This window comes from Remersonia thermophila, chromosome 6 (assembly GCF_042764415.1).
Source record: "Remersonia thermophila strain ATCC 22073 chromosome 6, whole genome shotgun sequence".
Taxonomy (NCBI): Eukaryota; Fungi; Ascomycota; class Sordariomycetes; order Sordariales; family Chaetomiaceae; genus Remersonia; species Remersonia thermophila.
This window is the reverse complement of record NC_092222.1, coordinates 2,118,399-2,144,033: the sequence shown is the minus strand read 5'-3', so window position 1 is coordinate 2,144,033 and position 25,635 is coordinate 2,118,399. Positions and strand designations below refer to the sequence as shown.

Genomic DNA, 25,635 nt, shown 5'->3' with positions numbered 1-25,635 from the left:
GTGGAACGCCATTGCCCATACGACCGGAACCTCTTGATACTTTTTGGGCCTCGTCCATACTGCGTACACCAAGGACACCAAGGAACCGTCCAGCGGGACGGGACGGTGCGATATTTTTGTCCGCCGGACCCCCCCGGCTGAGTGATGACGAGAGATAGGTAGTCAGCGAATAAAAAAGGTGCTGTGCTGTGTTCCTGCAGCTGTGTCGTTCGGTGCTTCTCCAGGAATGGATAGAAGACCCCCCTCCCCGTACCTTGCAGCAACGGACGTTCAGGGCCGGACATGCGATTGGCCGCGGTTCCTGGAACCGTGGGCTGGGAGAGGGGGCACCGCGGCATCCGCCGCACTGATCAACTCCGCCGAGCCATCTTCTTTCGTCCGAACACCCCCACCTCATGCCGCCAAGCGGCAAAAGCACGCGCGTTTGTGTTTCGGTTTGGCGACTTTTCTTTTTTTGCATCGCCAATCCCTTTCTAGCTGCGCCACGCTGCAAAGCTTCGCTGGCGTTTGTGGGCGGCTTCTAGCAGAGGGCGTGTTTCATCGCCCGGGTTTCAGGGTTGATTCTTCAGCCCTGCTGGCCCAAAAGGTGAGTTGAAAGGTGCAGCAGGTATCCGACTTGTCAATCCCGTCGTCCGAGTTCGCGCGCGATGTGGTGGAACTCGGGCGCCATCTGGCCGGTGTCCTGGTCAGGGTATGCTAGGCCGCGCGACAGGGGTCGCTTTCCCGGTTTTGCCTCTCTCCCCTGGCAACAACGGCCAAGAGGCACAATCTGACCTCGTTTGCCCTACCCGGCAAGTGGGTCGAACAACACTAACTACTGTGTACTCACCTCAGCTGCTTCGCCTGGACTGCGCAGAGAGCTCGTTTCTCGGTGCCTTGTTGTGGCGGAGAATAAAATACCTTCCTGGGTGCCTCGCACTCAGGCTGAGATCGCCCATGGCCCATGGGATCGTTAGGTGGTTTGGCTCTTCGAGGGATTGTAAAACAAAAGGCGAGGACTTCCAAGCTCCAGGTTCCAGTGTGAGTAAGACTCTGGCGTCTATTCTACTGCGTACGGCTTCAGATACCTGAGCTGGACCCACCAGTCCCTGGTTCCTGACTGTCGGCTCGCGTGCTGCTGTTCCACTCGAGATGGTCTGGACCCGCCGCCGCTGCACAACAACAGACACACCCCCTGTCAACCCCCTGCTCCGATCACCCCGTCCCGCCAGATCCCGCCTCACTCCCACACCAACTCTGCTCCTCCCCAAAGCCTTATAACGCATCTCGGCCAGGCACCGCCTGCTTCGGTCAGGTCCCCCCGTTCTTTCCTGTTCCTCAGTTCTTCACCCCCGTCGTCTCGGGTTGTTTTTTTGCATTCTTTTTTACACTCCTTTTTCTCAAGCTTCAGCTTCGATTTTATCGAACTCTGGCCATCCTCCTTCAGAGGTGGTTCCGATCCTTCTTCAAGTCAGAATTCGCATCATTCCTTTTGCGTCTTTGACAGACGGCAGCTCGGCACCTTGCTCCATTTGAGCACCGACCTTCATTTACACAAACCGCACTGAGTGCGCTTCTTCCCATCAGGACGACCTGAGAACGACGATACCTAGCATACAGGCTCCTATCAGCGTCACGTGAACGTATCACTCCTTGGGAATCAACATGCGTTCTGCTACCCTCCTCGCTCTCGCGGCGGCTGGCCTTGTCGGCCAGTCCGTTGCTAGCCCTCATCAGCATGCCGCCCGTCATCCCCACAACAAGAACAAGCGGGCCTACACCACGGAGGTCGTCACGGTCACGGAGTGGTTGACCGTCACCGTCTACGAGGGCGATACCCCCCAGGATAGGACGACCTATACCAGCTGGTCGGTCAGCCCCACCAGCGAGGCGACCAGCGAGGCGACCACCCCCTCTCCCGAGGCTGAGCCCAAGCCCAAGGCCGCCAACCTGCCGCCGCCGCCGCCTCCTCCCCAGGAACCCACAACTCTGGCCACCATCGTCGCCCCTGCGGTCCCTAAGCCTGAGCAGAGCAGCCCTGCCGAGGTCAAGGACACCCCCCCTCCGCCGCCGCCGCCGCCCCCTGCCACGCCGACCACCGAGGCTGCCCAGCCCCCGGCTCCGACGGTCGATGAGAGCAACGATAACAGCGGCAACAACGGCAATGGCGGCGACAATGGCAGTGGCGGCAACAACGGCAGTGGCGGCGACAATGGCAACAACCCCGGCCCTGTGAACCCTGGTGCTGGCACCTCTGGCAAGTCCAAGCGCGGTCTTGCCTACAACGATCCCGCCCTGCTTCATCATTTCCTCCACGAGAACAACAAGATCTCGTGGACTTACAACTGGGGCCAGTACGACGACTCGGGCGTCGACCTTGAGTTCTGCCCCATGCTGTGGGGTCTCAAGCTCGACTTCGCCGATAGGTGGCCTGCCAACGCCCAGAAGGCCATCGATAACGGTTCCCGCTGCCTGCTCAGCTTCAACGAGCCTGACCACGGCGAGCAGGCCAACCTGTCGCCCCAAACGGCCGCGCAGAAGCATATTGAGCTGATGAACCCCTTCCGTGGCAAGGCTCGCATCAGCTCTCCTGCCATCACTAACGGCGGCGGCAACATGGGCATCGCCTGGTTGAAGCAGTGGTTTGAGGCCTGCGGCGGGGCTTGCGCAGTGGACTTCCTCTCTATTCACATCTACGGCGTCAACCCCGAGACTTTCCTGCAGCACGTGCGCAATGTTTACGACACCTTCGGGCTCCCCATCTGGATCACCGAGTTCGGTTTCGACGGCTCCGATGAGGAGGTCAACAAGCAGCTTGCCACCGTCATTGACGCCATTGAGAACAACCCCGAGTTCTCATATGTCGAGCGCTTCGCCTACTTCTATGCCGCCGACGGCCACATGGTCCGGGGTAACTCTCTCAGCGTCTACGGCAACACGTATGCTTACAGCGCTTGAGTGTTCGTCCTGCGTTAGAGACGCGTCCTCTACGCATGGAACAACATCTACTGTGTAGCGATGCAGGTGGCCATCTTGGCATATCAAGCCTTTTCCCTGCTTGTACATATTTATATCATTTTCTTTCCCTTTGAATCTTGCCTGCTCATTGCGGCAATGATGACCTTCTTGTATGACAACTCTTTTGGATTTTAAGACTTGGATTTGGTTTCGGTACGGCGTTGCCACATTGGCAGGGGCGGGTACAGGGTCTGGACCTAGATTCGTATGGGAATGAAAGATCATTCAAAACGCGCATTTTCCTGGCCTGCTTGATGCCGTTCTTGCTAAGTGAGTCGGCCGAGGGTTACGATGTTGAAGGTGTGAGAGGACAACCCAGGGTCTGTGTCAAACAGGAACACTTATTCCTGCCACCCGCGTTGTCGTGGAATGAGCAGGCCTATAGAGTAGATTTGTAGATGATAGATGAGTTACGGAGTAGTCATCCATGAATCATGGGCCTATATTAGGAAAGATGGCTGTCTATATAATAGAGAAAATCAAAAAAGACTGCACCTATTTACTTTGAAGGCCGAGGTACTCTGTACTTGAGGTATGAAACATACAAGACTCAACAAATCGTTGTGGAACGCCCCTCACCCCGCCACAGGTCTGCTCCGATTGTCAGAGGGAGAGAGTCATGGGATTATACGTGTATATTAGAGGGTAGGAGAGAGGGGGACAGAGCAGAGCGTATCCTCGTTTACCTCTGCCCTCCCAACCTTGCCGTCCACGAGCCCAAAAGCTGTCTCGCTCCCTCGACCATCCTTCCTCCCCTTCCTCCCTGCCCCCTCCCATCACCGCCACCACCCCTCTGGCTCTCTTCCCCGAGGCCTCTGGTTTCCAGCCCTGCCGCCGCCGCCATTGTTTCGGTTGCCGACGCCATCACCACCTCCCGGCGGCCCTCATCGCCGCCGCTGGTGGTGGCGATCACGACGGTGTGGCCCAGCCTCGGGTTCCTCCCGGCGGGCTGGGTGTCATTCGTGACGCTCGTCGCGCGCTCCACATGGACGCCTTGGAGGGGCACGTGAAAGGAGGGGCCGCCGGCGTCGGGCCTGCCGAGCATGCTGGATTTGGGCCTGGCGGGGGCTGTCGGGGTGGAGGGGGAGAAGGAGGAGGAGAGGGAGGGGCAGGAGGGGGTGGCGAAGAGTCGGAGGGCGTGGCTTGGTTTGGAGCCTTTCCTAAAGCCTGACCCGCAGGGCGGTGGCGGGTTGGGAGAGATGGTTGTTATGGTCGTGGCGGTCGTCGGGGGGGTGGAGGTTGAGGTTGTGGAGGGTAATGATGGCTCTGCGGCTGTTGAGGTCGTCGTCGTCGTCGTCGGGTGGGAGACGGCGTGTACCACCGTAGAGCATTGCGAGAGCTGCCCGCCAACGAGGTCATTGGAATCGTTGGACCCGGAGCGGGGTTTTGTGGTGGTGGCGCTGTTGTTGCCGGCCGTCTCGTCGATCGACCCGTATATCCTCTTGGTCTTGGAGACCTCCGAGGAGTTATCAAGATCGTTGTCGAGGAGATCGTTCTCGTCGTCCTCGCGAGCGCAGAAGTGCGTGGTACGTGGGGAGATGGCGTGGAGCTCGCCTTCACCGCCCGCTCCGCTTCCGCCGCTGGCGCCGGACGCGCCCTTGCGACCACGGTTTTCACCGCTCGCCGTGGATGCGGTCGGTTCGCGGGGGGGTTGGTCGTAGGATGTGATCCAGTGGATCACGATGGCGCTGAAGAGAACTTTGGGGTGCAGGCGTCAGCTTTGGGCTCCGTAGGCCCAGGGGTAAAGGAGGGGAGGGCTTGGAGGCTTACTGTCGCCGGTGCAGCTCATGAGACAGACCCAGCCTGGCTCGCCGTCCATGGCTACGAGGACGGAAAGATTGCTATTCACATTGGTCAGCAACGAGGCCGGAGAGACTTTTATATATGTGTGTGTGGGGGGGGGGGGGGGGGGGGGGGGGGGGGGGGGAGGGGGGTGAAATACACGATGCCGCTCGTCAGGGCGCATATGCACGCGATGAACGTTCGCAAGGCCATGGTCTTGAGCCGGTCATTGCCCGTGGATCGGGCGTAGTTCTTGAAGGAGTAAAGGTCTGGATATAGGAGACGGGCACCTGGTCAGTTTATTGGATCGATTCGCCATCAAGAGGTATTTCAGACACATACTGTACAGCGGCTTGAGGAAGAGCACGGTCAGGTAGATCTGTCATTGTCAGTGCATGCTGGGCGGAGGCTTTCTTCCAGGCACTGATTGCAACTCACGTTGGCGATGATATCATAGACGATAAGCGGAAGAACTGCTGGCCGCTCCAGGCCGATGATGCACATGCCATTTTCCAGCCTTGCGAACCGTCTGTAGCTGGCCGTCAGTACGCTGCGTAGAGGGGTAGGTAGGTATACGGCGGTCCGGTATCATTAACGCACTTGAAAAAGTTAGCCACAATGATGAGAATGAACATTCCTGGGGAAAGGTCAGCGGGAGACGGCATTCAATAGGCGTGTGCTCTCTGGATCCTACCGATCATGAAAAAGACGTTGAAACAGTAAAGCTTCGACTTGAGACGAGGCTTCGCCCGGCAGGATCGTATGATATACTGGGACCATTGTCAGTCTCCGGCCGACAGAAACGGAGGAGGTAATGGGCCCCTTACCGCCTTTTCTACCAAGAATAGATAGATAAACTGCAAGAAGGTTAACTCGAGATAACCTTGGCATGCTTTTAGCAGGGGAGAGACCGACAATCTGCCACAACGGTCAGCGACTTGTTCCTCTCCTGTTTCTGTACTTTAGAGCTTGGCACACCTTTGTCGTTACGTAGAAGAGGAGACACAGAATGATGGACGTAGAGCAGATGGAATACGAGCGCCCAATGCCAAAGCCGAACTGGATAATGACTGAGCTGAGAACAAACAGAAACGAGTCGATATAGATGCAGAAGACGACTAAAGTTGGATCCACCCCCTTCATGTCAACATCACACACTCTTAGGCTTGTCCATCAACGGCAGGGAGAAGAAGAGGGTCAGACGCACCCCATTTTACAATCGGCAGCCGCCTCCAGTTCTTGACGGCGAGGTATCGCTGGACTGTCGGGGTTATCATGGTCACAGGTTAGCCAACAAAACCGGAGAGACTGAACCATGACGAATTGCTTCGAGAAAAAAAAAAAGGCAAAAAAAGGGGGAGAGGGGGGGGTTCGGGAGATGGGATAGATCCTTCTCACCTGTGAAAGCCGACAGGACCGCTATGGACGACAACGAGAGCACCACGCCCGTGATGAGGCCGGCTAGAGGCACGGTACTTGGCTCGAGCAGGTCTTCCCGCGCAGCCAGCATGTGGCGGAAGGATGTTCTCGGGGCCATGGTCTTGAGCAGTCGACCGGCATCCAGGAGAGGACGAACGGTAAAATGTTGCGTCCGACGAGGAGATGGAGAGCGAGTGAGCGCGCCCGCGCAGAAGGAATCACGAGATTACCGGGACGATGACCGGCATGAATCGCTGCTGGACGGCTAGGATGAGGATGACTTTTGATCCCGGCCAGCCGTTCGCGCCCACGGCGGTAGCAACGAGATGTTCAAAGACAGTCACCACGTGTGAAGAATGTAAGATGAAACAAACACCTTCGCTAATCACCGCGTCTGTCCGTTGCAATAATAGCGGACGAACGTAGCATGCGGTTTTGAGAACCACGGCTGACGTAGCGCCCCGTTTTGTTGCTTCTTCAGAGTCTCCAGGATAGGGGGGGATCTGGGAAGCTCCAGGTTGGAGTGGCTAGAAGTACCGGAGGGACGGGGTGGCGGGGAGGCGACATATCTCTTTTCTTTCCAGCACCGGGGAAAACGTAATGGGGCTCCTCGCTCGCTGGCTGGCTTTGCTGGCCATCTATAGATGCCGTACGTACGCATTGGTGTATCTACAGCGTGCGGGACAGCCCTTAGCTGCCATTTGTTTCCAGTCGAAGGAGGCCGGAAGCCAGGGTGGTTTGAAGTGGTGGCAACTCGGCCCAGAGATGGGGATGAATGAGAACTCCAGGGCTGCTGACATCGCAGCCATAACACGCAGAACAAGATATATGCCCCCCGCCCCCCACCCCCCACACACTAACATCCATATCACATACCGCGATACGTGTTACACAGCACACACACACACTTATCGCTGTGGCGGAACAAAAAAAAAACGTTCGGCCTCCTCTATGGGGTTACGAGGCGAGCATTTGGGGGGTTGGAACCTTGCCCTGGACCCCCCCCCTGCCGGAACTGCTGCCGGCAGCAAAGACAATGAACGTGTCTCGATCCACCCCCAACGTCTCACGGAGTGTCACAGCGCAATAGTTCGAAAAGTCATGGGTGACGATGCGTTTTCGAAGCGGCCGGCCTGAAGTTGACAGGATCTTTGCCTTTGGTTCCAACCGATGACGGGCAGATGGAGAACAAGAACCCCCGCGTGTTTTTGTCATAGGCAGCCAGCCGGAGCCCGCAAGCAAGAGTGTGCTGCATTTACCGCAGAGATTATGTTTTCCTCTATCCCTCGAAACAATGCCGACTTGTCAAAATCCCATTCACCACCTCGCATCCCGTCACGTTGCATGCCGCTACGCTAGCCGTTTGACAAACAACCGACAGGTCAGACTTCTGCCGGACAGGGAGCAGCCCGTCGGACATGGTGACTCCTGTCTTGATCCCAGGCCTGGCAAGAGACGCCTGGAAATGGGCATTGTCGACGCAGCCGAGACCGCCACTCATATCTCGGCGTGGTGCGAAGGTTTGCCAAAAAGGGCCTCGGCCGCTGGTTGGGCAGAACTACCGCGTACATAGTCTACTATACATGGGGGACTGCTGATCTCATGGGCGATGGAGTGGTCCAGAAACTGCCAATGAAAGGGACGCACAGGATGGAAAAGACCCTCTCCACTGCTTGGACCCAGCCAACTACTGCGTATGGAGAGCTTAGAAGTGTGGGGGAATTGTACCCAGGCCCAAGTGCTTTTTTCTGCAGAAACGGCGTTTCCGTGTCTTGGGCGCCAGTGCTTCTCTTCGCAAGGTACGAGACTCATGCAACTCCGTAAGGTAGGCATGCCCCTTCCAGGCCATCGCAATCGATGCCTTTGTGTTTTCCTCGGGCCCTCGCAGACAAGTCGGACGGAAGGGACACAAGAGATGGACGTCCGATCAAGAGTTGTGATGAAAGAGGGGACCTAGTTTGTTCGCGATCGGGCCTAGCCCTTGGCGCCATACACAGCCAACGATCGGGCGGGAAGTGGACCCCCAAGCCTTCCCCGGACTTGCCACTTGGTGGGGCCAACCGGGAACCGGAGGGCAGGCACGATCGGAGTGCCGGATGTGTGGAGCCTGCAGGCCCCACAGCATCGACGTTGCCGCTCCCCAAGCGCCGGGGTTGCCTGCTCATAAGGCATGGGGTACGGATTTCAATATTACTGTGTACCTAGGTAGTTACTGTGTACTGTAAAGAGCTACGATCGATCTCAAAACGCCCCGGTTCATGCTTCACGGTGGATTCGACATTGAGCATCCGCCGCCGCCCACCCGCCCGACCGCCCCCCCTTGCCCCAGCCCAGCCAGCCGTCTCTAGCTCTAATACCTCCCACCACAAGGTTCAATGGCATGCCTGCTTCGTACTTGTATAGTACATCGTACCTCCAAACAGCCGTCCAACGAACGGTTGTTGCCGGCTCGGTGGTGCGGAACCGGGCGCTGTTGGGTTTCACCACGCGTTTCATCGGCACAGCGCCTGGACGAACGTGTCAGGGCTTGGGATGCAACCTTAAAAATACCCCTCGAGGAACAGGAAGAGGGCGGCAGATGGGAATCCCCATTTTGTGCACCGATTTCCGTGCTCGCAGTCAGTCGCTCGGAAAGCCAAACGAGCCGGAACCTCTTTGAGGTGGGATCCGGGGGGATCTGACACAGGCCCGCAAACCCGGAAAACGGGATCAGGCAATTTGTGTGACGATTCAGCAAGCGAAGAGCTGAACAACCCGAGGTTGACAAAGATCCATCATCTTCCATGGTGGCTGGATGTGGCTGACGATCTTGATATCACGTTCTCGGGATGGCTTGAAGATGTTGATGTAACGAAGTGGCTCTTTTCTGTAGGTCGGTCACCTTTGAGCCACCCCAGGCAGGACCCAGGCACGACGCCGCTCTTCAGATAGATTCTATTCGATTCGCTTCGCGCAATCTCGCTGGAGAGCGCTGTTATCATGTACGGAGCGCCGGAGGGCCCTCGCATTCCCCCGGTATCGAGGGCGCATGCCGCAGCACCAGGAGAAAGTGCCCATCTGTTCTGGCTCTCCGGCCGCGCATCGCCATCCCATCGCCGCTCACGTTCCACCACCCTGCCTCAGAACCAAAAAGAAACCAGACACCGCGATCCGTAACGCCAGCCGATGCCATCCCCTCGACCCATCCCAAACCCGAATCACATAGTTCAAAGGCAAAGTCACCGCCCCCCCTTTCCACTCTCCCTCCATCCCTTCCCAGTGGTGCCGGACCCGGAACCCAAAACCATGCAGTCCCATCCCATTCTTTCCCAGCGATAATCTCATCCCTCCATCCATCCCATCTGTTCGCTCTAATTTCCACCCCGGGAATAATCAATGCAGAAAGAAAAACAAAGGTGGCCATCGTCCAAGCAATCCGAGGCAGAACGCCCCTTATTCGTTGAGAGGTGAGGTGGATGGGTCGTTAACACCAACCAGCAGCATTAATCATTAAAAGATCCGTGTCGATATCCATCCCGCCGAGGTGCGAGATGCGAGAGTGAAAGATCAAAGGAACGAGAGTGTCGGGGAAACGGGGTATCTCAACCAAGAAAGACAAGCGAGGAGAAAGAAAAAAGGCCAGAGAAAAGAAAACCCAGAAAGGCCATGCCAAGCATTCATGGTGTGTCGTCGTGTCATGTGTCGTGCGTCGTGCGTAGTCATCCGTGGGGGGAGGGAGAGTTGGTTTCGTTCTGACCCGCCGACGTGTCGTGATGTCTCGTGCCAACGTGGAACCGCTCCCTCAGGCGATCAGCGAGCCTGGTCCTGCGCCTGCGCTGATCCTCGGTCTCGGCATCGCTTCGTGCCGGTGCTACTGCTGCTGCTGCTGCTGCTGCTGTTGATGATGTTGTGGGAGTGGTCGTGATAGTAGTGGTTGCATCCGTCGGCGCTGTCGCTGACGCTGTCGTTGTCGCCCCTTCTGCTGCCGCTTCGGCCTCGAACAGCTGCTGCTGTGACCGGTGCCGCCTGAGGACCTCGATACGTTCCTCCACCGAGGCATGGATGAGGTTTTGGGTGAGCCCTAGGAATCGAAAGGAGCGCCGGCGTTGCTGCCTCTGCTCTAGGTCTGCAGGGTGGGAGGTGCTGTTGCTGGTATGGTTGTCGCGCGACTCCTCGCCGGCCCCGATAGAGGTTGGAGGGCGGTCAGGGAGAGGATGATCAGGTCCGGAGATGCTGTGGCGGCCAGGCTCAGGAGAATGGGGGTTTAAATCAAGGCGACTACATATATGAGTTAGGCAACTGATTGATGGAGAGAGAGAGAGAGAGAGAGAGAGAGAGAGAGTGTGTGTGTGTGTGTGTGTGTGTGTGAACCACTTACCACAGCGGGCATGTCCCTGAGACGTTAATCAACCAGGGGTCGATGCAAGACGGGTGGAACTTGTGGTCGCACGGGAGTACCCGCACATCCTCACCGACGGTGAAGTCCTCGGTGCAGATGGAGCAAGCCGCATTGTCGCCTTCAACTTTGATCCCTGTATTCTCCCTGCTCGTGGCCGCTGAACACGCCCCGCCGCCGGTGGCAGCATTCTGTTCATTCTGTTCCTTGGCCGGCGCCGCCCCGGGGCTCGGCACTGCGCCTGACATGGGTGCGCCGCCGATCGGCGTCGGCGGCACTTGTGGTGTGCGCGGCTCTTCCGGGATGGCCGACAGCCTCGTTCCCATGGTCGAATCTAGCATTGTCGTGGCCGGCGCGGTGGGCTGTGATTCCAGCTCGAGCGCAGGATCGGGCTTCGCCAGGTTCGGATCTCCAAACTTCACAACCGGTAGCGTCTCCAGCACAGCGCGCGCCAGACCTTTGGCCCGGCTCTGCGGCGGCCGCCCACCGTAGCCGGCCCGCGGCCCGTATCGCTCTGGGTAGCGGTGGGCCTTGATGGCGCCCATACCGATGATGACTAGGAACAGCAACGTAATGAGACCCGTGATGCTATACAGAATGCTCATCGCGACGGCCGATTCGCCGCCCTGTTGGCTTTGCGAACCCGGCTGCTGCGGGTGTGTCATGTTGGCGCTGCTGGCTATGGTGGCGCGCAAGATGCCGCCGGCGCGGATGGTATTGTTGAGCGTGTCCAGAGCTTCCTGCGCGTTGGCCATGGTGAAGATGGCCGCGTTGGCCACGTCGCCTCCCTGGAGCCCGCAGCAGTTTTCTTCAACGCTGTACAGCAAGATGGCGGTCGGCCTCAGGTCCACCAGCTTGTTGACCTCGTCGGTCGCATTCTCCCCGTCGCAGCTGAGAAATGCGATGGTTTCCAGCCGCCGCAGTCGATCGGCGCTCAGCACCTCGGCGGGCACCAACGATCCGCGAATCCAAATCTCCTGCGAGGCGTTAGACACGGCGGCGGCGCGCGGGCCTCGTTCCCCTTCCAGCTCGAGGACCCCGGGCCTCACTCACGCTCTCGTCGGTCTTGTTCAACCCCGCAGCTATCGTCAGCGGGTACACATCGTACGCGAGATCCAGCGCCTCGGACTCGGGCGCCGTGAGCTGGAGGTGCATGACCGAGTCGTGCTGCCACGCGGGCAGCTGGGGCAAAGGAGCTATGCTGGCATCTTGAGCGCGGGCTCCTCTCCCGAGGATGGCGAGCATTGAAAGCAGGCAGAGCTGCCTCGTCGTCGATGGCGACGCCATGTTTCCCATGATTCCCAGCGCCGGCGACGGTCGACGTCGCTGCGGACGAGGTGGAGGCGGGATGGGGGCGGCCAGGAATCGGAGCAAACAGGATCACCGGGTTGAAGTGATGAATGGGGGAGAGGGCGGGAAAAGTGTCCGATGCCGAGGGATGTTTGGCGTCCTGTGCAGCTCGCATCCTAGGCGCCGCCGGCTATCTGGGCATGGCTCTCCCTGTCTCTGCGTGTGATTCTGGCTTTGCGTGTGGGACCGGGGGGGTTGCTGATTTCTGGTGCTTGTCCTGAGGGCGCTTGGTTTCTCCGGTCCCTGATCGACCGGCAGAGTGGTATGCTGAGGGGTGGGGGGGGTTTGGCTGGCCGAGACAACACAACGATAACTATTTCGTCAGCCTGGACGTGTACCCTGTTAGGCTAAGCTGTCGTGGCTGGTCTATGTTACACGTTGCGGAACGCCGTGCGCAGGATGCCACCGGATCCAAGTGTCGGCGGGGGCTTTGCTGCAACCCGACCCGAATCTACGAAGCTTCTGTCCCGTCGGAAGGAAAAAAAAAGACGACAGGAGGGGTTTGGCTGGTGGAAGGGGAGGCTCGAGATTCACGATCACGATGGCGTTAAGCGACACAGTCATCAAGAAGAGGACCTATTTGGAACCCAGGCAGGCCCTCAGACGGTCCGGTGGGCTGATGCGGTGTAGCATCCAAGGCGACGTCGTTCCTGGCTCTGCAGCTGAGGTTCTGCAGACGTCAGCGTTGGGAGACAATCGATGAGGTGATGGCTTGGAAGCGCTTGGTGGGGGAGCGAATGACCATTTCGCATGAGACATGGGCGGCATCCCAGGAAGAGTGCTCCGTAGATCGTTTTGGATCTGTTTTAGTGGACGCCGGTGCCAAATGCGGCGCCCTAAGCGCTGCCGGTTCGGCGCGGCACAGGCCTTGGCATCGCCCTGACGGCTGTGGTTGATTGGAAAAACGCCCCAGAAACCCCATGATTTGGCATCTTACAACTGATAACGCCACTAGCCTCAACAACCACGAACTCCTGCTGCCACGGCGCCTTGTCCAACATTGTTATCCGCCTGCATTCCGCTCGTGGGATGACATTTGTGTGACGTCAACCCCGTTGCTAACATTCACTCCACATTCGCCCCAGCGGACACCCAACACCAGACGACCAACTCACGCCATAATTAAAGGTTCCCACTTGGGAGTGGCCTCCCAACACCATACGCAGCACGCACTAGGTAAGGCAGATAAGGGACGCGCTGGCGGTAAGCTCTGAATCATCATCGTCATCATCATCCCCAGGCAGTTAACTGCACATCTTTGTCTCATTGCCGATTTTCCGGGTCGGAGAAGCGCTGCTCAGGAAACACAACTGCCAATGACCAGGAACATCCGAGTTTTGCTTTTGACCGTTTGGGTCTGTCCGACCAGCTCGGCTGGCGGGGTTCGGGAATTTTCTCGGAACGCTGGCAGCCGAGGCTTGTCGATCTGCGTTGGTGTCTCAGCGTCTCGGATGCCAATCCACCCCCCCGCTGCCGGATGGCTGACAACCAGGTCCGGAGACGTTTCCGGGGCCGATCACTTGGCGGGGCATCGCAGATTGGGCATCAAAGACCCGACGTTACCAACCTCAAGTCGCCTTGCCGTTGCACGCGCATACCCTCCCTCCGTTAGCGGTGCTGCTTTCTTGGGGTTTCCTGAAATTTTCCATGCGAGTCAGTCTGGTTACCGCTCGGAGTTGTTTACATTTTGCCTATTTTGGAAACTGGTGATATGATCGACCGGGGGTCGGCACATGACACACGAGGTTGTCACAGCATCCCATATCCTTGACAACAGATCCGGCATCGACGCCAAGGCATTGTCGGCGCGGCGAAAATACTGTGCTGTGCTTGTTTTCTGACGGATCGTCATGGCTGTCGCTGATGAAACGCAAGCCGCAAAAAGACGAGGTATATCTCGGACACATATACTATACAGACGACGGTTTCCTCCCTTCGTCCTCCACTACGCCGGGGCTGCGGAGGCGGGGAACCGCGCGACAATGTGATGGAAGTGGAGAATTGTGATGGCCCAATGGCTCTTGAGGTTACCAACCAAGAAGATGCGGATACTAGCACCGGGAACAGAAAGCGAGCTTGGAAGGCGCCCTGTTTCGCCGAGGGAGGCCAGGGTCAGGATGGCTCAATGGTCAACCGTGGAAGAGGACGTTGAAGTCCTCTCCGTTGATGCCACCGGGGATTTCCAAATCTGACCTCGTCTTCCATCTGCCGCCACGCCCTGCTCCACAAAGTAAACGTCCACTGGGGCGGAGGGGCGGAAGGGGTCGTTCTTAGCCGATGACCTACCTCCCCCGCGCAGGGGAACAATGGCTAACTGGGAACCCTTTGCCGCTTTTCCGATAGAAAGCGGTGCTGGTGTTGCGTCGGGGCTTTTCGAATCCATGATTTGGGCGCGAACAAAAGGTCTGTTTATAGGCCATGCCTGGCGAAGTACACAGGCTCATATCTCCTCCAGATCTTCCAAGTCGTCAAGCGGAGGGAAATCGCCCACCTCAACTCTCTCCGGCCGGACAAACAGACCCCTCCTGAGTTCAGATGGCTCGCCCCAGTACCGCGTACCATTGATGCTCCCATCATTCTTACCCACAGGCTCGTCCAGCTGGATACCGACCCAGGCGCCAACGCCGGGGATTTCCTTGACGTCGCCAACGTACATGACCTGACCACGGCGCGCGTCCTCGCCGCCGACCCGGCAGCGCTTGCCGACGGCGATTCCACGTGCTTCAACCTCTTTGGCGATGGCGTCAATTTTGGCCTGCTCGCGGCTCGGCGCGTTCGGGTCAAACCGCCCTAGCTTTTCGGCCTTCTTCCACGCGAGTACCGAGTCGGTTCGCTGCTCGTACTCCTCGTCGGGCAGAACGAACCTTTCGACGCCCTCGGTGCTCGAGAAGTTTGGACGAGCCGAAGGGGGGCGAGTATCGACGATCTGGACCCTGGGTTAGCTTGTTCGCCGATGCGACCAGATGAACAGTCCGACCGACCAATAGCTCGGCGTAAGGCGTGAGATGGAACTGCTGTAACAAGACGGCCTCCTCGTTTGGTGCCTCCACCGGAACCTTCTCAGCTGCTGAAGGCTTGTAGAAGATTTGCTGGCATGAGGGAGGGATCCCGGTGATAGGCTCAAGCTTGGTCTTGAGCTGAGCGATGGACCAAGATGGGTTGATGCGGCGTTCCGAGGACGTATAGTCCGAAACGACATAAAGCGGCACGTCCGCCATGGTTGGAGTGCACGTCGTGAGATGGACAAATGGGCGGGCGAGATGTCGAGCCTATCGGACCGGAAACCGTTGTGAAGTTTGCTACCCTGGGTCAGTGATGAGTGGGCGTTGCGACGTGATGGAGAGTGAGAGGGGGGGCACTACCAACCTTTGGAACAAGCCCTGTACCTGGTTTTTCTGAACAAGGAGGTTATCCCAGTTCAGAGCATGCGATGTTGGAACTGAGATGATGATGATACGAACAGCGTGGTGCGTTCATGAAACTCAAAAAGCGAACCAGAATGAGCGACAGGTGACGGACACGACGAGGCTTCACCTGATGCTTCCCCGCGACTGCCCAACGAGTGCGATTGCCTTCTTGGGTGGAACCGGAGGGGGAAGCAAAAAGCTCATTGGACAGACCCACTTTCTCTCAACCTCATGGCTTGGCAAAGGCCTCCACTAGGTAGGTTCAGAACACGGCGGCCCAGGGCAGGCAACCTCATCCCCCGTCTCGGTTTTGTTGATGGGGTTTCATTTGAGGAGATAGGTGGCTGACCCGGTTTCCCTGTATACCTATGGCCTCATGCTTCTCTTTTTTCTTCATTTTATCTCTTTGTCTGTCTTTTCTCTTCAACTTGCGGTGCCCTATCTCCCCGAGACATCTGCAACTCTCCCCGTCCGCCGTGATTCTGCAGAGAAAGCGTCGCTTGTAACTCCAGTCACCATGATAGATTGATTTCCCACACAACACAACACAACCAACCGACCTTTTCCCGAGCCAAACCGAAACAGGACTTGTTCCCGTCATTGTTCCCCATGCACCACCAACTGCGCCTGCGCGTGTCCGCGCCAGCAGCACCACGCTGCTCTCCCGTCGGGACGCTGCAGGATTCGAATGTTCTTGAGCGAGCTGCCGAGCTTCGATTGGGTCACACCCGTTTGCGCGGCTGCCTGTAGGTGGTTTCATCGGGTCGAGGCATTGGCAGCATCGACGCTGCTCAACACGAGATGTCCACCAGGCTGAGGCTCAAACGGAGCTGCAATCACCCTTTGGTCACCACACCCCATGGACTGTCGATGCCCGAAACGACTTTTCGCTGGCGACACGATACATAGTCAAATTGACCCATCCATGCTTGCGCTACGGAGTACGTCCCAGCCCGAAAGGCTGGCACTCGGCCTGATGACAAAGGCCCCTCGACGGGGACTCGCCTTGACTCGTTGCTCCTCGGCCCCATGCAGTCGCCGATACCCATCATAGGTAAGGTGGTTTTTTACTGCAAGGCTCTTACCCGACGGAAGAAGCCATTCAGGAACATAAGACCATTGTTTCGCGTCCACCGACAAGGTACCTTTCCGCCCCCCTTCGTCATCATCGCCCGTCTGCTCGTGCCACGACTTCCTGCGATTGACCGCCCAAATGGCACACAGCCACGACGCACAACCTTTGCAGGATCTTGGGCTTGGCCGGCACACATCCTCAGATATCGCGGCGGGCTGGCGTCAAACCGCAAGGACCAGGGCTGAGGACCGAGTTCAGGACTGGCAATAGGATCTGCCGGTGCCGCTTACCGACAAGCCACCTTGATCCCTTCGGTCGGTGGCCGACGCATTTGATCCCAACAGATCTTCCGCGCCTTGTACGACATTTTTTGTTTTGCGTTTCGGACCTGACGTGACAGATTTCGCTTCCAAGACGCTGCGACAAACAAGCCTCTTTGTTCGGAAACCACCGATAGCATGTCAACTTGACAAGGTGGAAACGGTTCCCGCAGCGTGGTGGTTCGGATCTAACGCCTGTGGTCTGACTTGCAGAAGCTGCAGACGAACCCGAACCCCGCCATTGCTACGCATCATGCTGGCAGCCGAAGGACCTTTGTGATTTGCAGAGCTCTGACGAACGTGCCACCCCGTCAACACCGCCCATCATCACCAGCGGGGAGCTACTGGGTTTACCCTTGTTCCAGACATCAACACCAATCCCACAAGACAAGGCAAGATCAGCAGGGTCAAAATGTTCCAGACACCTGAACCGCTTGTTGCCGAATCTTGGAATCGGCTGGAGCTTGCGAAACATTCCCCCCACGAAGGCGCCTTGAGCCGATTGATTGTCCGGCCGTGACCGTGAACAACAGGCTCTGGTTCGGTTTGCCCTGGCATTGCCCGGACAATATCGAGTAACTTTAGTTCCAGAGGGGCGCTTCACTCTGGTCTCTGTAGAATTGATCTCGGATGCATAACCCCCCTCCCTCAAATCGAATCCTCTTTACTTGGCCAGAAGAGAGAGGTCGCCATGTGGCCGTCTTTTGCACTGACTCAGCCGAAGAGGGCGATGAGGTCATGGAACCTCGCGCATCCACGATGTCCCCTGGGGTTGAGCCCCGGTATGACGAGCCAGGTTCACAGCACCCCATCCTGCGGCGATTCCAAGCCAGTGGCATCGCATGCCATCAGAGCACTGTACCACAACGCATGCTGTGTTTTTTTTTTTTTGTTTTGCTGGCCAGCAAAAGAACAGAACCTTGACCAGGAGCAACACTTCCATGACCGATAGCATGGGAGATCGAACCAGTCTACGATCGCACGGAGTCGTGGCAACAGGAAGTGGCGGGGGCTCTTCTGAGCGAAGAACTCAGATGAGCGAACGAGCGAACTGACGTGACAGCAAGACAAACACCACAACGCTGGGAGAACGAAGGCAAATCGGGGGGAGCGCGTTTCCACGGTTGCCAACGTCTCCTGCGACGTTCAAAGACTTGGATGCGGGGTAGTCATGCAAAATTGACCGCCAATTGCCCCCGTCTGCCGGTCGTTGAACCAACGAGGTTGACAAAGCATCCCACAGCAAAATGGCGGTAACCACAAAGCCTTTGTTTTCGACGCAGCTCAAGAGCGGGCTGGCAGAGCACATCGAATGGGCTCCGGGGCGTCATGCATGGGCGCCGGATCGTTTGTCGGCATCAGATGTTGGTTCCGATCTTTCTTTTGACGGCGCTATCAACCGGCTCAGACGCCCCACCTCATGGTGACAAACCTCAGGTCGGCGTCGTTTCCGTCATGACTACCCGTGCGAGCAGGGCAATGCGCTCGTTGCCGGGTCTGGCGCAGTACCAAACATCGATCGTCTGGGCGGTTGTGCAGGCACAACGTCCAGTGCGCACGGAGGTGTGAAACCTTGAGAAGCATGAACGCTACCCAACCCTGTTGTTACAGTACTGCGTACATTGCATGGTGATGGCAGCGCTGCGATGGCACTTCACCAGATCGGGCTAGGTGCTCAGATCTCCATCGGCTCGGCTACCCAGGGTCTCAGATCCTTGCGCAAAACCCTATGCGTGGGCGCAACCTAGCGGGAACTGCGAACCAGGGAGCCAGGCGGGAACGGATCGAAGCGAAGCGAGCACCTCGCGTCCCGCTCCTCGACGGCACCATGGAACCACGACATGTCCCGACCGCATTGCCCGCGGGGTCCCCATCTGGGCTCGCTGTTGTCACATGTTTCAGAACAAGGCAATTCCATTGCTGCTGCGAAGTCGATCCGGCTTCGGTCCTGTCTCCGTCGGCAAGACTCCCGAGACTCCCAGATGCTGGAGAAAAAAAAGAAGGGATCCGAGATCTGCGACGTACTGTGTAGGCCAGTGACAACCTGGCCGCGTTTGTAGTTCGTCCATCAAGCCCTTCACCCCCTGCGCGTCAACTCTGCTTGGTGCCGATCTCACGCCTCGAAAAGCCCCCCCCATCTCCCATGCGCAGCTGCAACAACCTAGCGGTCTCCACTCGATTGGCTGGTCGTCTGCCTCCAATCCCGCTTTCATTGCTGATGTGGCTAAGATATGTTTGGTAAATGCGTACATCCGCGAGGTCGACGATGCAGGAGGTCCGTTGAACCTGCCGCTGTCATATTCAGCTCCAATCCGCAGGTTCCTAGGAACCCGCGGTAGGTACAAATCAGCCACTTTACACGTCCAGTTCCGGAACATGGTGCCGGGGGGTGGGGGGGCGCCCTTGTTCCTGGTTAGTTATAGTTACAACAACCGATCGGTAGAGCCCAATGGTAGCTGAGGGGTCCTCCATTTCGACCTGACTGCCGCTCCAGGGTTGCAGTCCACCATTGACGTTTCGCCGGCGGTCTGAAAGCCTCCCAAACGGACTCGGTTGGAGAGAGAGAGAGAGGGAGGGGCGGGGGGGGGTGTAATAGTAAGTACTATATTTGGAGCGCGGATCCCGAGAGAGGGAAGAGATCTCAACGGGATCTGTTCATGACGGCGGCGCTTTCACCGCTGCCCGACGCTTCGCTTCCCGGCCTCCGCCGATGCGTCTGGCGTTCGGCATTGTTTCCCGGTGCACATGAAGAACCAGAACCCTAGTGATCCACGCGACGAAACGCAGATATCTATAGATGCCAGACATGAGAAGACCCCGGCTCGGTGTTTCGACCGCCAACCAGGGACAGGACAACAACGGCGGAGAGCCCGAGCCGCTCGGTTCGGTTTGCTTGGCCACGAACTGGTCTCCTCTAGCCATGAACCAAAAGTTTCTCGTCTTGGTTTCTCATCCTTGGAAACACAATGCGGCGCAGATCCAGTCTTGGATAAAGAGAAGACTTATGCTGCTTAACAGCGCCAGGGGTTGATCTTTGCTGACATGCTTGGGTTGTCTGGTGACCTTGTAGGCCTGGTTCAACGTGTCAACGGGTCTGCCATCCACCCCCCATGAGAAGCACACAGACAGCCGAGCCGGCCAAGCAATCTTGACAGCATGACCGTTTCCTGGGCCGCGGTCCGGTCCCCCCTTTGGCTTGCGCTCGGCCAATCTCTACCGTCCAAGCCTGACGGTAGCAGACCGAGCGAGCATGGCCAGCTGGGGATCGAACCGACACCAGGCCATAGCAGAGGTGCTGACCCAAACCACTTGACGGCGATCGTGTTTCCCACGTCAATCAGGCTTCTCTCGTCCGATCTAGCTAGGTCGAGCACCACCCCGTTGACCGCCTCTCCGCTCCCTCCTCTTTCCTTCCAACGCCACCATACACCCCCTTTCTTCTCCCATGACGTGCACAGGGCTGGACATAGGGCTTCCAAACCCCTGCCACACTTCCGGCCCCGTCACTAACACCTCGGCGCGCCTGACATGCTGCAGCGATTTCTGTACACTCCCGCTGTTGACTCAGGATCTCCGATGCGCTCTTGGCCCTTGTTCACCAGATCTGGCCTTTGACTTACCTCACGGGCCCAGTTCTTCTCGGCCACGCACCCGCACTGTCATTGAAAATGTCCCAACCCCTCCCCTTGATGGCCCTGGGTTCTTCCTTGCCCTCTCCGCACCTCCGTCCTCACAGAGCTCCAGAGAACCCCTCCATGTGATTATGGAGCCTGGGCACCGCCATCTTCCACCAGCAGCAGCCAGCCAAAAGTATTCCGTCCGTCTATCCTGATTGATCCTGCGCCTCCCCTTTCTTTTTCTCTTGTTCTTCTTCTTCTCTCCTTCTTCTTCTTCTTCTTCTTCTTCTTCTTCTTCTTCTTCTTCTTCCGTAGCCCCCGTCTCATCCGTCCCCCGGCCTGGCTGCATCATTGGCGCTATATATTGATGGCCCAGAGCCAATCATGACTTGTAGCAAGCTTCGCAGCGAACGGGCCGAGCCTTGACAAAGAAACTCCAGCTTAACCACACCCTCCTCAGGGGTATCTTTTTCAGCACAGGTGGGTTTTGGTTCCAGGGGATGCTCCGTTGCGTCCTCCGCCCCATGGACCTCCTAGCCGCGCTTGCCCCATCACACCTAGGCCCCCTACCTGCATCCCAACCTTCCCACTTACACACCTGCGACAGTTCCACAATCTCTCTCTGGCTTGGACAAGAGACCGCCCAAAACGCCACAGGTTGATCTGTTGGATATACCTTGACAACATCCCGACCCCTTGTGCAACAGCCACGGCGAGCTACAGCCCGAACCACGGCCCAAACCCGTTACACATCTTCCTGGACTTAAACAAAAAAAACGAGATCAAGGACGGAGACGCTAAGGCTGTGCCATCCCGAAAACACGAGCGGACGGCCAGCCCCGGCATCGCAACTCCCTCCTCGCAACCGCATGAATGTTGGGCCACTCTAGGCAAACCAGCGAGACACACGCCAACCTGGATATCTCGTCTCTCCTCGGGGACACCGACTCAAATGAGTCCCGTGTCTCCCCTGCTAAAAGGGAGGCACTCAGCGCCGCCTCGGAATCGGCATCCGTTACATCTCCTCATCCTTTCCCGCAGGCTGCCTTCGCCGCGCCCGCCTCTTCGGGGATCCCGTCTTCTCCGCATCCCCGGGGTGCCGAGGAACTCAAGCCAGAAACGGAGAGCGGTGCTGCTGCCCAGCTCTCGCCCACCAAGAGCAGCCGTCCTCCCAGCAGCAGCGGCAGCAGCAGCTCAAAACACACCATGGCGACCAAACCACCCCTGGTGGCCGCCAAGAGGCAGAGCAAGTGGTCGGCGCAGGAGGACAGGCTCATCATTGAGCTCCGCCAGAGCGGCATGAAGTGGGATGATATCTCGAAACACCTCCCCGGCCGGAGCGCCATCAGCTGCCGGCTTCATTACCAAAACTATCTCGAGCGTAGGGGCGATTGGGACGAAGAGCGGAAGAACAAGCTTGCGAGGCTATACGAAAGGTTCGTGCCCACCGGGGAACACACACACTAATGCCTCCCAAGAAATGTTTCACTAACACACGCCCTCTCTCTCTCTCTCCATCTGCTTTCTCCTCCACAGGTTCAAGCCAGAGATGTGGGCCAAGGTGGCCGAAGAACTTCACGTCCCATGGCGCGCGGCCGAGGCCATGCACTGGCAGCTGGGCGAGATCGAGATCGCGCGGCGAGCCGGCGTTACCCCTTTCTCCCTGACGACCACATCTCACGAGCCCTCTACGACCCATCGCCGGACCGAAAGCTCGCCAACGCATCACGCCGACGGACACCGACGATCCCACAGCGCCAGCACCAGCTTCGCCCGCGACTTCCCCGGTGGCCTCCCCTCACCGCGGTACACACGCGGTCCGCCACCTCTACCCCCGCCCCAAACGGCGTCGGCGCCCTACCACTATCACCAACTCTCCCAATTCACCACCTCCACAGCCTCGGCTCCCTCCTCCTCCTCCTCTTCCTATCCCCCACTTCGCCGCGATAGCTTCGCGCAGCCCCGAACCACCCCAACCAACTTCGGCCCGCCCCTCCAGCCCGAGTACAGCTACAGCGCTGCCCCGGCAGGGCCCAGCAACAGTCCCGGTGGCGGTGGCAGCACGGGCAGGCTACTCCCCAGCGTGGCGGAGATCACGACAGGATCTTACCAACATCACCACCACCATCATCATCATCACCCTCCCTACACCAACAGCCCGGCACATCAGCCATATGCCAACACGCTCGGCAGCGATGGTTCAGGTTCCGTCTGGGAAGGCAATCCAAGAGGAGGAGCCCGCGAACCAGCCCAGGCGTACCAACTAGGCCCGTTCCGCACCCCGACCACGTCCCGGTCCGGACTGCCTCCGCCATCTTTACCTAGCATCCAGGCGGCCACCGCGGCAGCCGGTTCGGGCTTTGGATTGCCATCACTACCGCCGCCATCCTCGTCTTCCTCGTCGTCGTCAGCCTCGTTATCACTATCATCTTCTCCCCGGGGGATGCCGGGCACAACAACCCACGCTCTTCCTCCGCCGCCGCCGCCTCCTCATCCTCCTCCTCCTCCCGGCCCGACCACGACAAGCAGCGGCGGGCAATACCCGGAGTGGCTTCTCCATGGGCAAGAGGAGGGACAGCACCAAGGGCAGCGGCAGTATCAGTACCCGCCGCAACAGCAGCCGCCACGGCATGCGCAACAACAGCCATACGAGGCATGGCCGCGAAGCCCGGCCAAGCGGAGGGCGAGCCCGCCAGAGGAGGGGAGGGAAGCAAGCCGGAGGAGGGGACTGTCCGATCACGGCCCGAGGAGAAGCGAGGTGAACGAGAGGTAGGTAAGGTACCTCCTGTGTAGGCGTAGGTACCGCCGGCGGGGAAGCGGGCTTGCCAGCTGGGGACCCGGGGGGGGGGGGGGGGGGGGGGATCGTCGTTCGGCGTGGATTGGCGATAAGAACCATGACGAAGAAGGAATTACTTGGTTTGGTTCAACTCGACTCAACCGCTCTGTAGGTGAGGCCTGAAGCGCTGAGAAGCTTCTTGCATTTTCTTTTTGCTTTTTGTTGTTTTACTATAATATGCATTGTTTCTTTTCTCCCAATTTTTTTTTTTTTTTGGAGATTCTCTTGCTGGTTTTTCTCGACTTGGCCCTTTCATCGCCAGCCTTCTCAGCTTGCAGCTTTCTTTGGGGCAAGAGTGTTGAAGAAATTGCAAGAAAGGAAACAGGAGCAGAAATGATGTGTATTTCTTTTGTAAGTTGGGTACTTGATTGCCCGACGTTTTGTTGTTCGACGGTTGAACAGAGGCGGCGGCGCGGACGGAAAAGGAGCGGCATCAGAACAGGGCATGGTCGCGTATGCATAAGGGGATCAAAAGCCATGTAGGGGCGGTTTCCATGCATGGTATGGCTACGGAGCATCATCCTTCACACTGGGGGCAGTGGCTGTACTTTCGGGGGCGGGAAGAAACAAAAAAGGCAGTGTTTGTGGACTCGGTCTGTTTGCTGGGCGTTCGCTCTTTTCTCCTTTTTGGTTTTCTCTTCTTCTCTTTTGTCTACCACGTGCCCTAGTGGCTCGGAAGATGTACGCGATGTTGATGATGGGCTTCCCATCCTGAGACCTCCCGGGAAGGCTATCTTGCCCACCGACATCATGGGAGTTATGTACAATACAACATAGAAGAGGGCATGGTATGTTTCTTGTCTTTCTTGGATACGGCCCAGAGCAGAACTCACTCAAGGGTATCGGGGATTGAGTTCGGACCACCTTTCCCACCTGCCCTCGAGGGGGTTGGCTAGGAACCAGGACTACACAGTCGGCAGGGAAACAGAGGAGAGGGGGGGGGGGGGGGGTGGCAACGGCTCAGATGCCTGGAGATTTGTCCGTACAGCCTTGAAACCCCCCCGAAACAAAAGGCGGTTGGTTTAGACGCCCGTCAATGTCCACCACACGGAGGTGGTTATTACGTCGCTTGCTCCCTTCATTGGGGCCCAAGACGATGCGAGTCTCACAAGACAACGGGATCAGCAAGAAAGTGACTCAGCGCACCTGTACGGACGGGGCTCCATGACGACTGACTGGCATCCAAGGCAAGCCAAACGAGCTGCGCGGCGGCCGGAGGTGGGAAATAAGGCGTGACGGTCACACAAGACGCAATCGCAAACCGCTCCCAAGACAGGTGATCAGGCGACGTCGTACAGGGCCAAGGAGAAGCAGAAGGCAGGAGACGGGGCGCCACCGGGGGTGTGGGAAGCCCGCCGTGGCACGGCGGAACGGTAGCAAAGATGCTTTCGGGTTCCATGCTTCACTGTTGTTGACCTGGCGGCGTGGCGGGCCCGTTGGCGGCCACGACCCACCAATTGTCTCTCTCATATCCGCTCTCGACGACGACGCCTCCCGCCGCCAGCACGTCCTCTTCCAGCTCACCCTGACGATACAGGTGGTAGTAGCGCTGAAAAACGGGATCAGCAGCCTGCCCGGAGGGTTCCGCCGATGCCTTCTCACCCTCGCCCTCGCCCTGGCCGCCGACGTCGCCACCATCGGCAGGCGCGGCAGGCGCGGCAGGTTCGTCAGGAGCTTGGTCTTTGGCGGCGGAGGTTGTGTCCTGTTGCCGTTGCCTGGACTTCTTTTCCTTCTTCTTCTTCGGCTGCTGCTGCTGCTGCTGCTGCTGATGCTGATGCTGAGCCTTCAAGACCCAGGGCACGAGCAGGTCCTGCTCTCCGCCTTGGTCCCAGCCCCGGCGGCTGGTGCCCTGCTCCAGAGCCCAAACGTAGACGAGGACCTTGCCGCGCGGCGCATCCACGCAGCGGAGCAGCTGACGGATGGCGTCCTGCCGCCTCTGGCGGGTCGAGAGGTGGTGGATGACGGCGACGCAGATGGCAAAGTCCGCGGCGCGCTCGCGAAAGGGGAGGGAGAGGCCGTCGGCTACGAGGAGATCGGATACGGCACCGGCAGCTGGCGCATCAGGCCGCGTCAGGCCGCAGCGCTCCCTGGCCAGGCGGATGAGCGAGGGGCTCCGATCCGAGGCCAACATGAACACGTCAGTGTTGACGCCCAGGTACTTTCCGTTGCCGCAGCCCACGTCCAAGCCCAGGGCGCCGGGGGGTTGGGCGTGGAGGAAGGAGGCGACGGCAGGCCAGGGCTTGTAGCGGGTGGCAGAGAAGTGTGGGGCGATGGCTTCGTACACGCCGTGGACGTGTTCGCGCTCGTATGCCTCGGCCGGGTCGTCAGCCTGGCTGCTGCCGCCTGCTGTGACCTCGGTGACGCTGGCGGCGGCTAATTTTGCAACGGCATCCGCCGCCGAGGAGGAGGGCAGGGCCGATGGGGTAGCGGAGGAGGCGGCCATGGCTGTTGGGGGCG

General features: G+C 58.4%; 6 protein-coding genes across 6 annotated transcripts; 2 read left to right on the top strand and 4 right to left on the bottom strand.

Annotated features, from left to right (window-relative positions):
• Positions 1 to 1,644: 1,644 nt before the first annotated feature.
• VTJ83DRAFT_6765 (uncharacterized protein) lies at positions 1,645 to 2,937 on the top strand (the record flags this gene model as incomplete). Its single annotated transcript, XM_071013512.1, has 1 exon — positions 1,645 to 2,937. One exon carries the CDS (start codon positions 1,645 to 1,647, stop codon positions 2,935 to 2,937), a length of 1,293 nt encoding a protein of 430 aa, XP_070864392.1.
• A 635-nt stretch (positions 2,938 to 3,572) lies between these two features.
• On the bottom strand, positions 3,573 to 6,316 carry VTJ83DRAFT_6764 (uncharacterized protein; the record flags this gene model as incomplete). Its single annotated transcript, XM_071013511.1, has 9 exons — positions 3,573 to 3,588; positions 3,858 to 4,695; positions 4,768 to 4,838; positions 4,940 to 5,048; positions 5,122 to 5,158; positions 5,218 to 5,308; positions 5,380 to 5,416; positions 5,987 to 6,040; positions 6,178 to 6,316. The coding sequence occupies 9 exons, from the start codon at positions 6,314 to 6,316 to the stop codon at positions 3,573 to 3,575; spliced, it is 1,392 nt and encodes a 463-aa protein (XP_070864391.1).
• Positions 6,317 to 9,896: 3,580 nt separating this feature from the next.
• Positions 9,897 to 11,869, bottom strand: VTJ83DRAFT_6763 (uncharacterized protein; the record flags this gene model as incomplete). The annotated part of the gene is made up of 3 exons (XM_071013510.1): positions 9,897 to 10,455; positions 10,556 to 11,550; positions 11,627 to 11,869. The coding sequence occupies 3 exons, from the start codon at positions 11,867 to 11,869 to the stop codon at positions 9,897 to 9,899; spliced, it is 1,797 nt and encodes a 598-aa protein (XP_070864390.1).
• Positions 11,870 to 14,363: 2,494 nt separating this feature from the next.
• On the bottom strand, positions 14,364 to 15,141 carry VTJ83DRAFT_6762 (uncharacterized protein; the record flags this gene model as incomplete). The annotated part of the gene is made up of 2 exons (XM_071013509.1): positions 14,364 to 14,849; positions 14,905 to 15,141. The coding sequence occupies 2 exons, from the start codon at positions 15,139 to 15,141 to the stop codon at positions 14,364 to 14,366; spliced, it is 723 nt and encodes a 240-aa protein (XP_070864389.1).
• A 6,074-nt stretch (positions 15,142 to 21,215) lies between these two features.
• VTJ83DRAFT_6761 (uncharacterized protein) lies at positions 21,216 to 23,115 on the top strand (the record flags this gene model as incomplete). The annotated part of the gene is made up of 2 exons (XM_071013508.1): positions 21,216 to 21,778; positions 21,879 to 23,115. 2 exons carry the CDS (start codon positions 21,216 to 21,218, stop codon positions 23,113 to 23,115), a joined length of 1,800 nt encoding a protein of 599 aa, XP_070864388.1.
• Positions 23,116 to 24,580: 1,465 nt separating this feature from the next.
• VTJ83DRAFT_6760 (uncharacterized protein) lies at positions 24,581 to 25,621 on the bottom strand (the record flags this gene model as incomplete). The annotated part of the gene is made up of 1 exon (XM_071013507.1): positions 24,581 to 25,621. One exon carries the CDS (start codon positions 25,619 to 25,621, stop codon positions 24,581 to 24,583), a length of 1,041 nt encoding a protein of 346 aa, XP_070864387.1.
• Between the last annotated feature and the right edge of the window lie 14 nt (positions 25,622 to 25,635).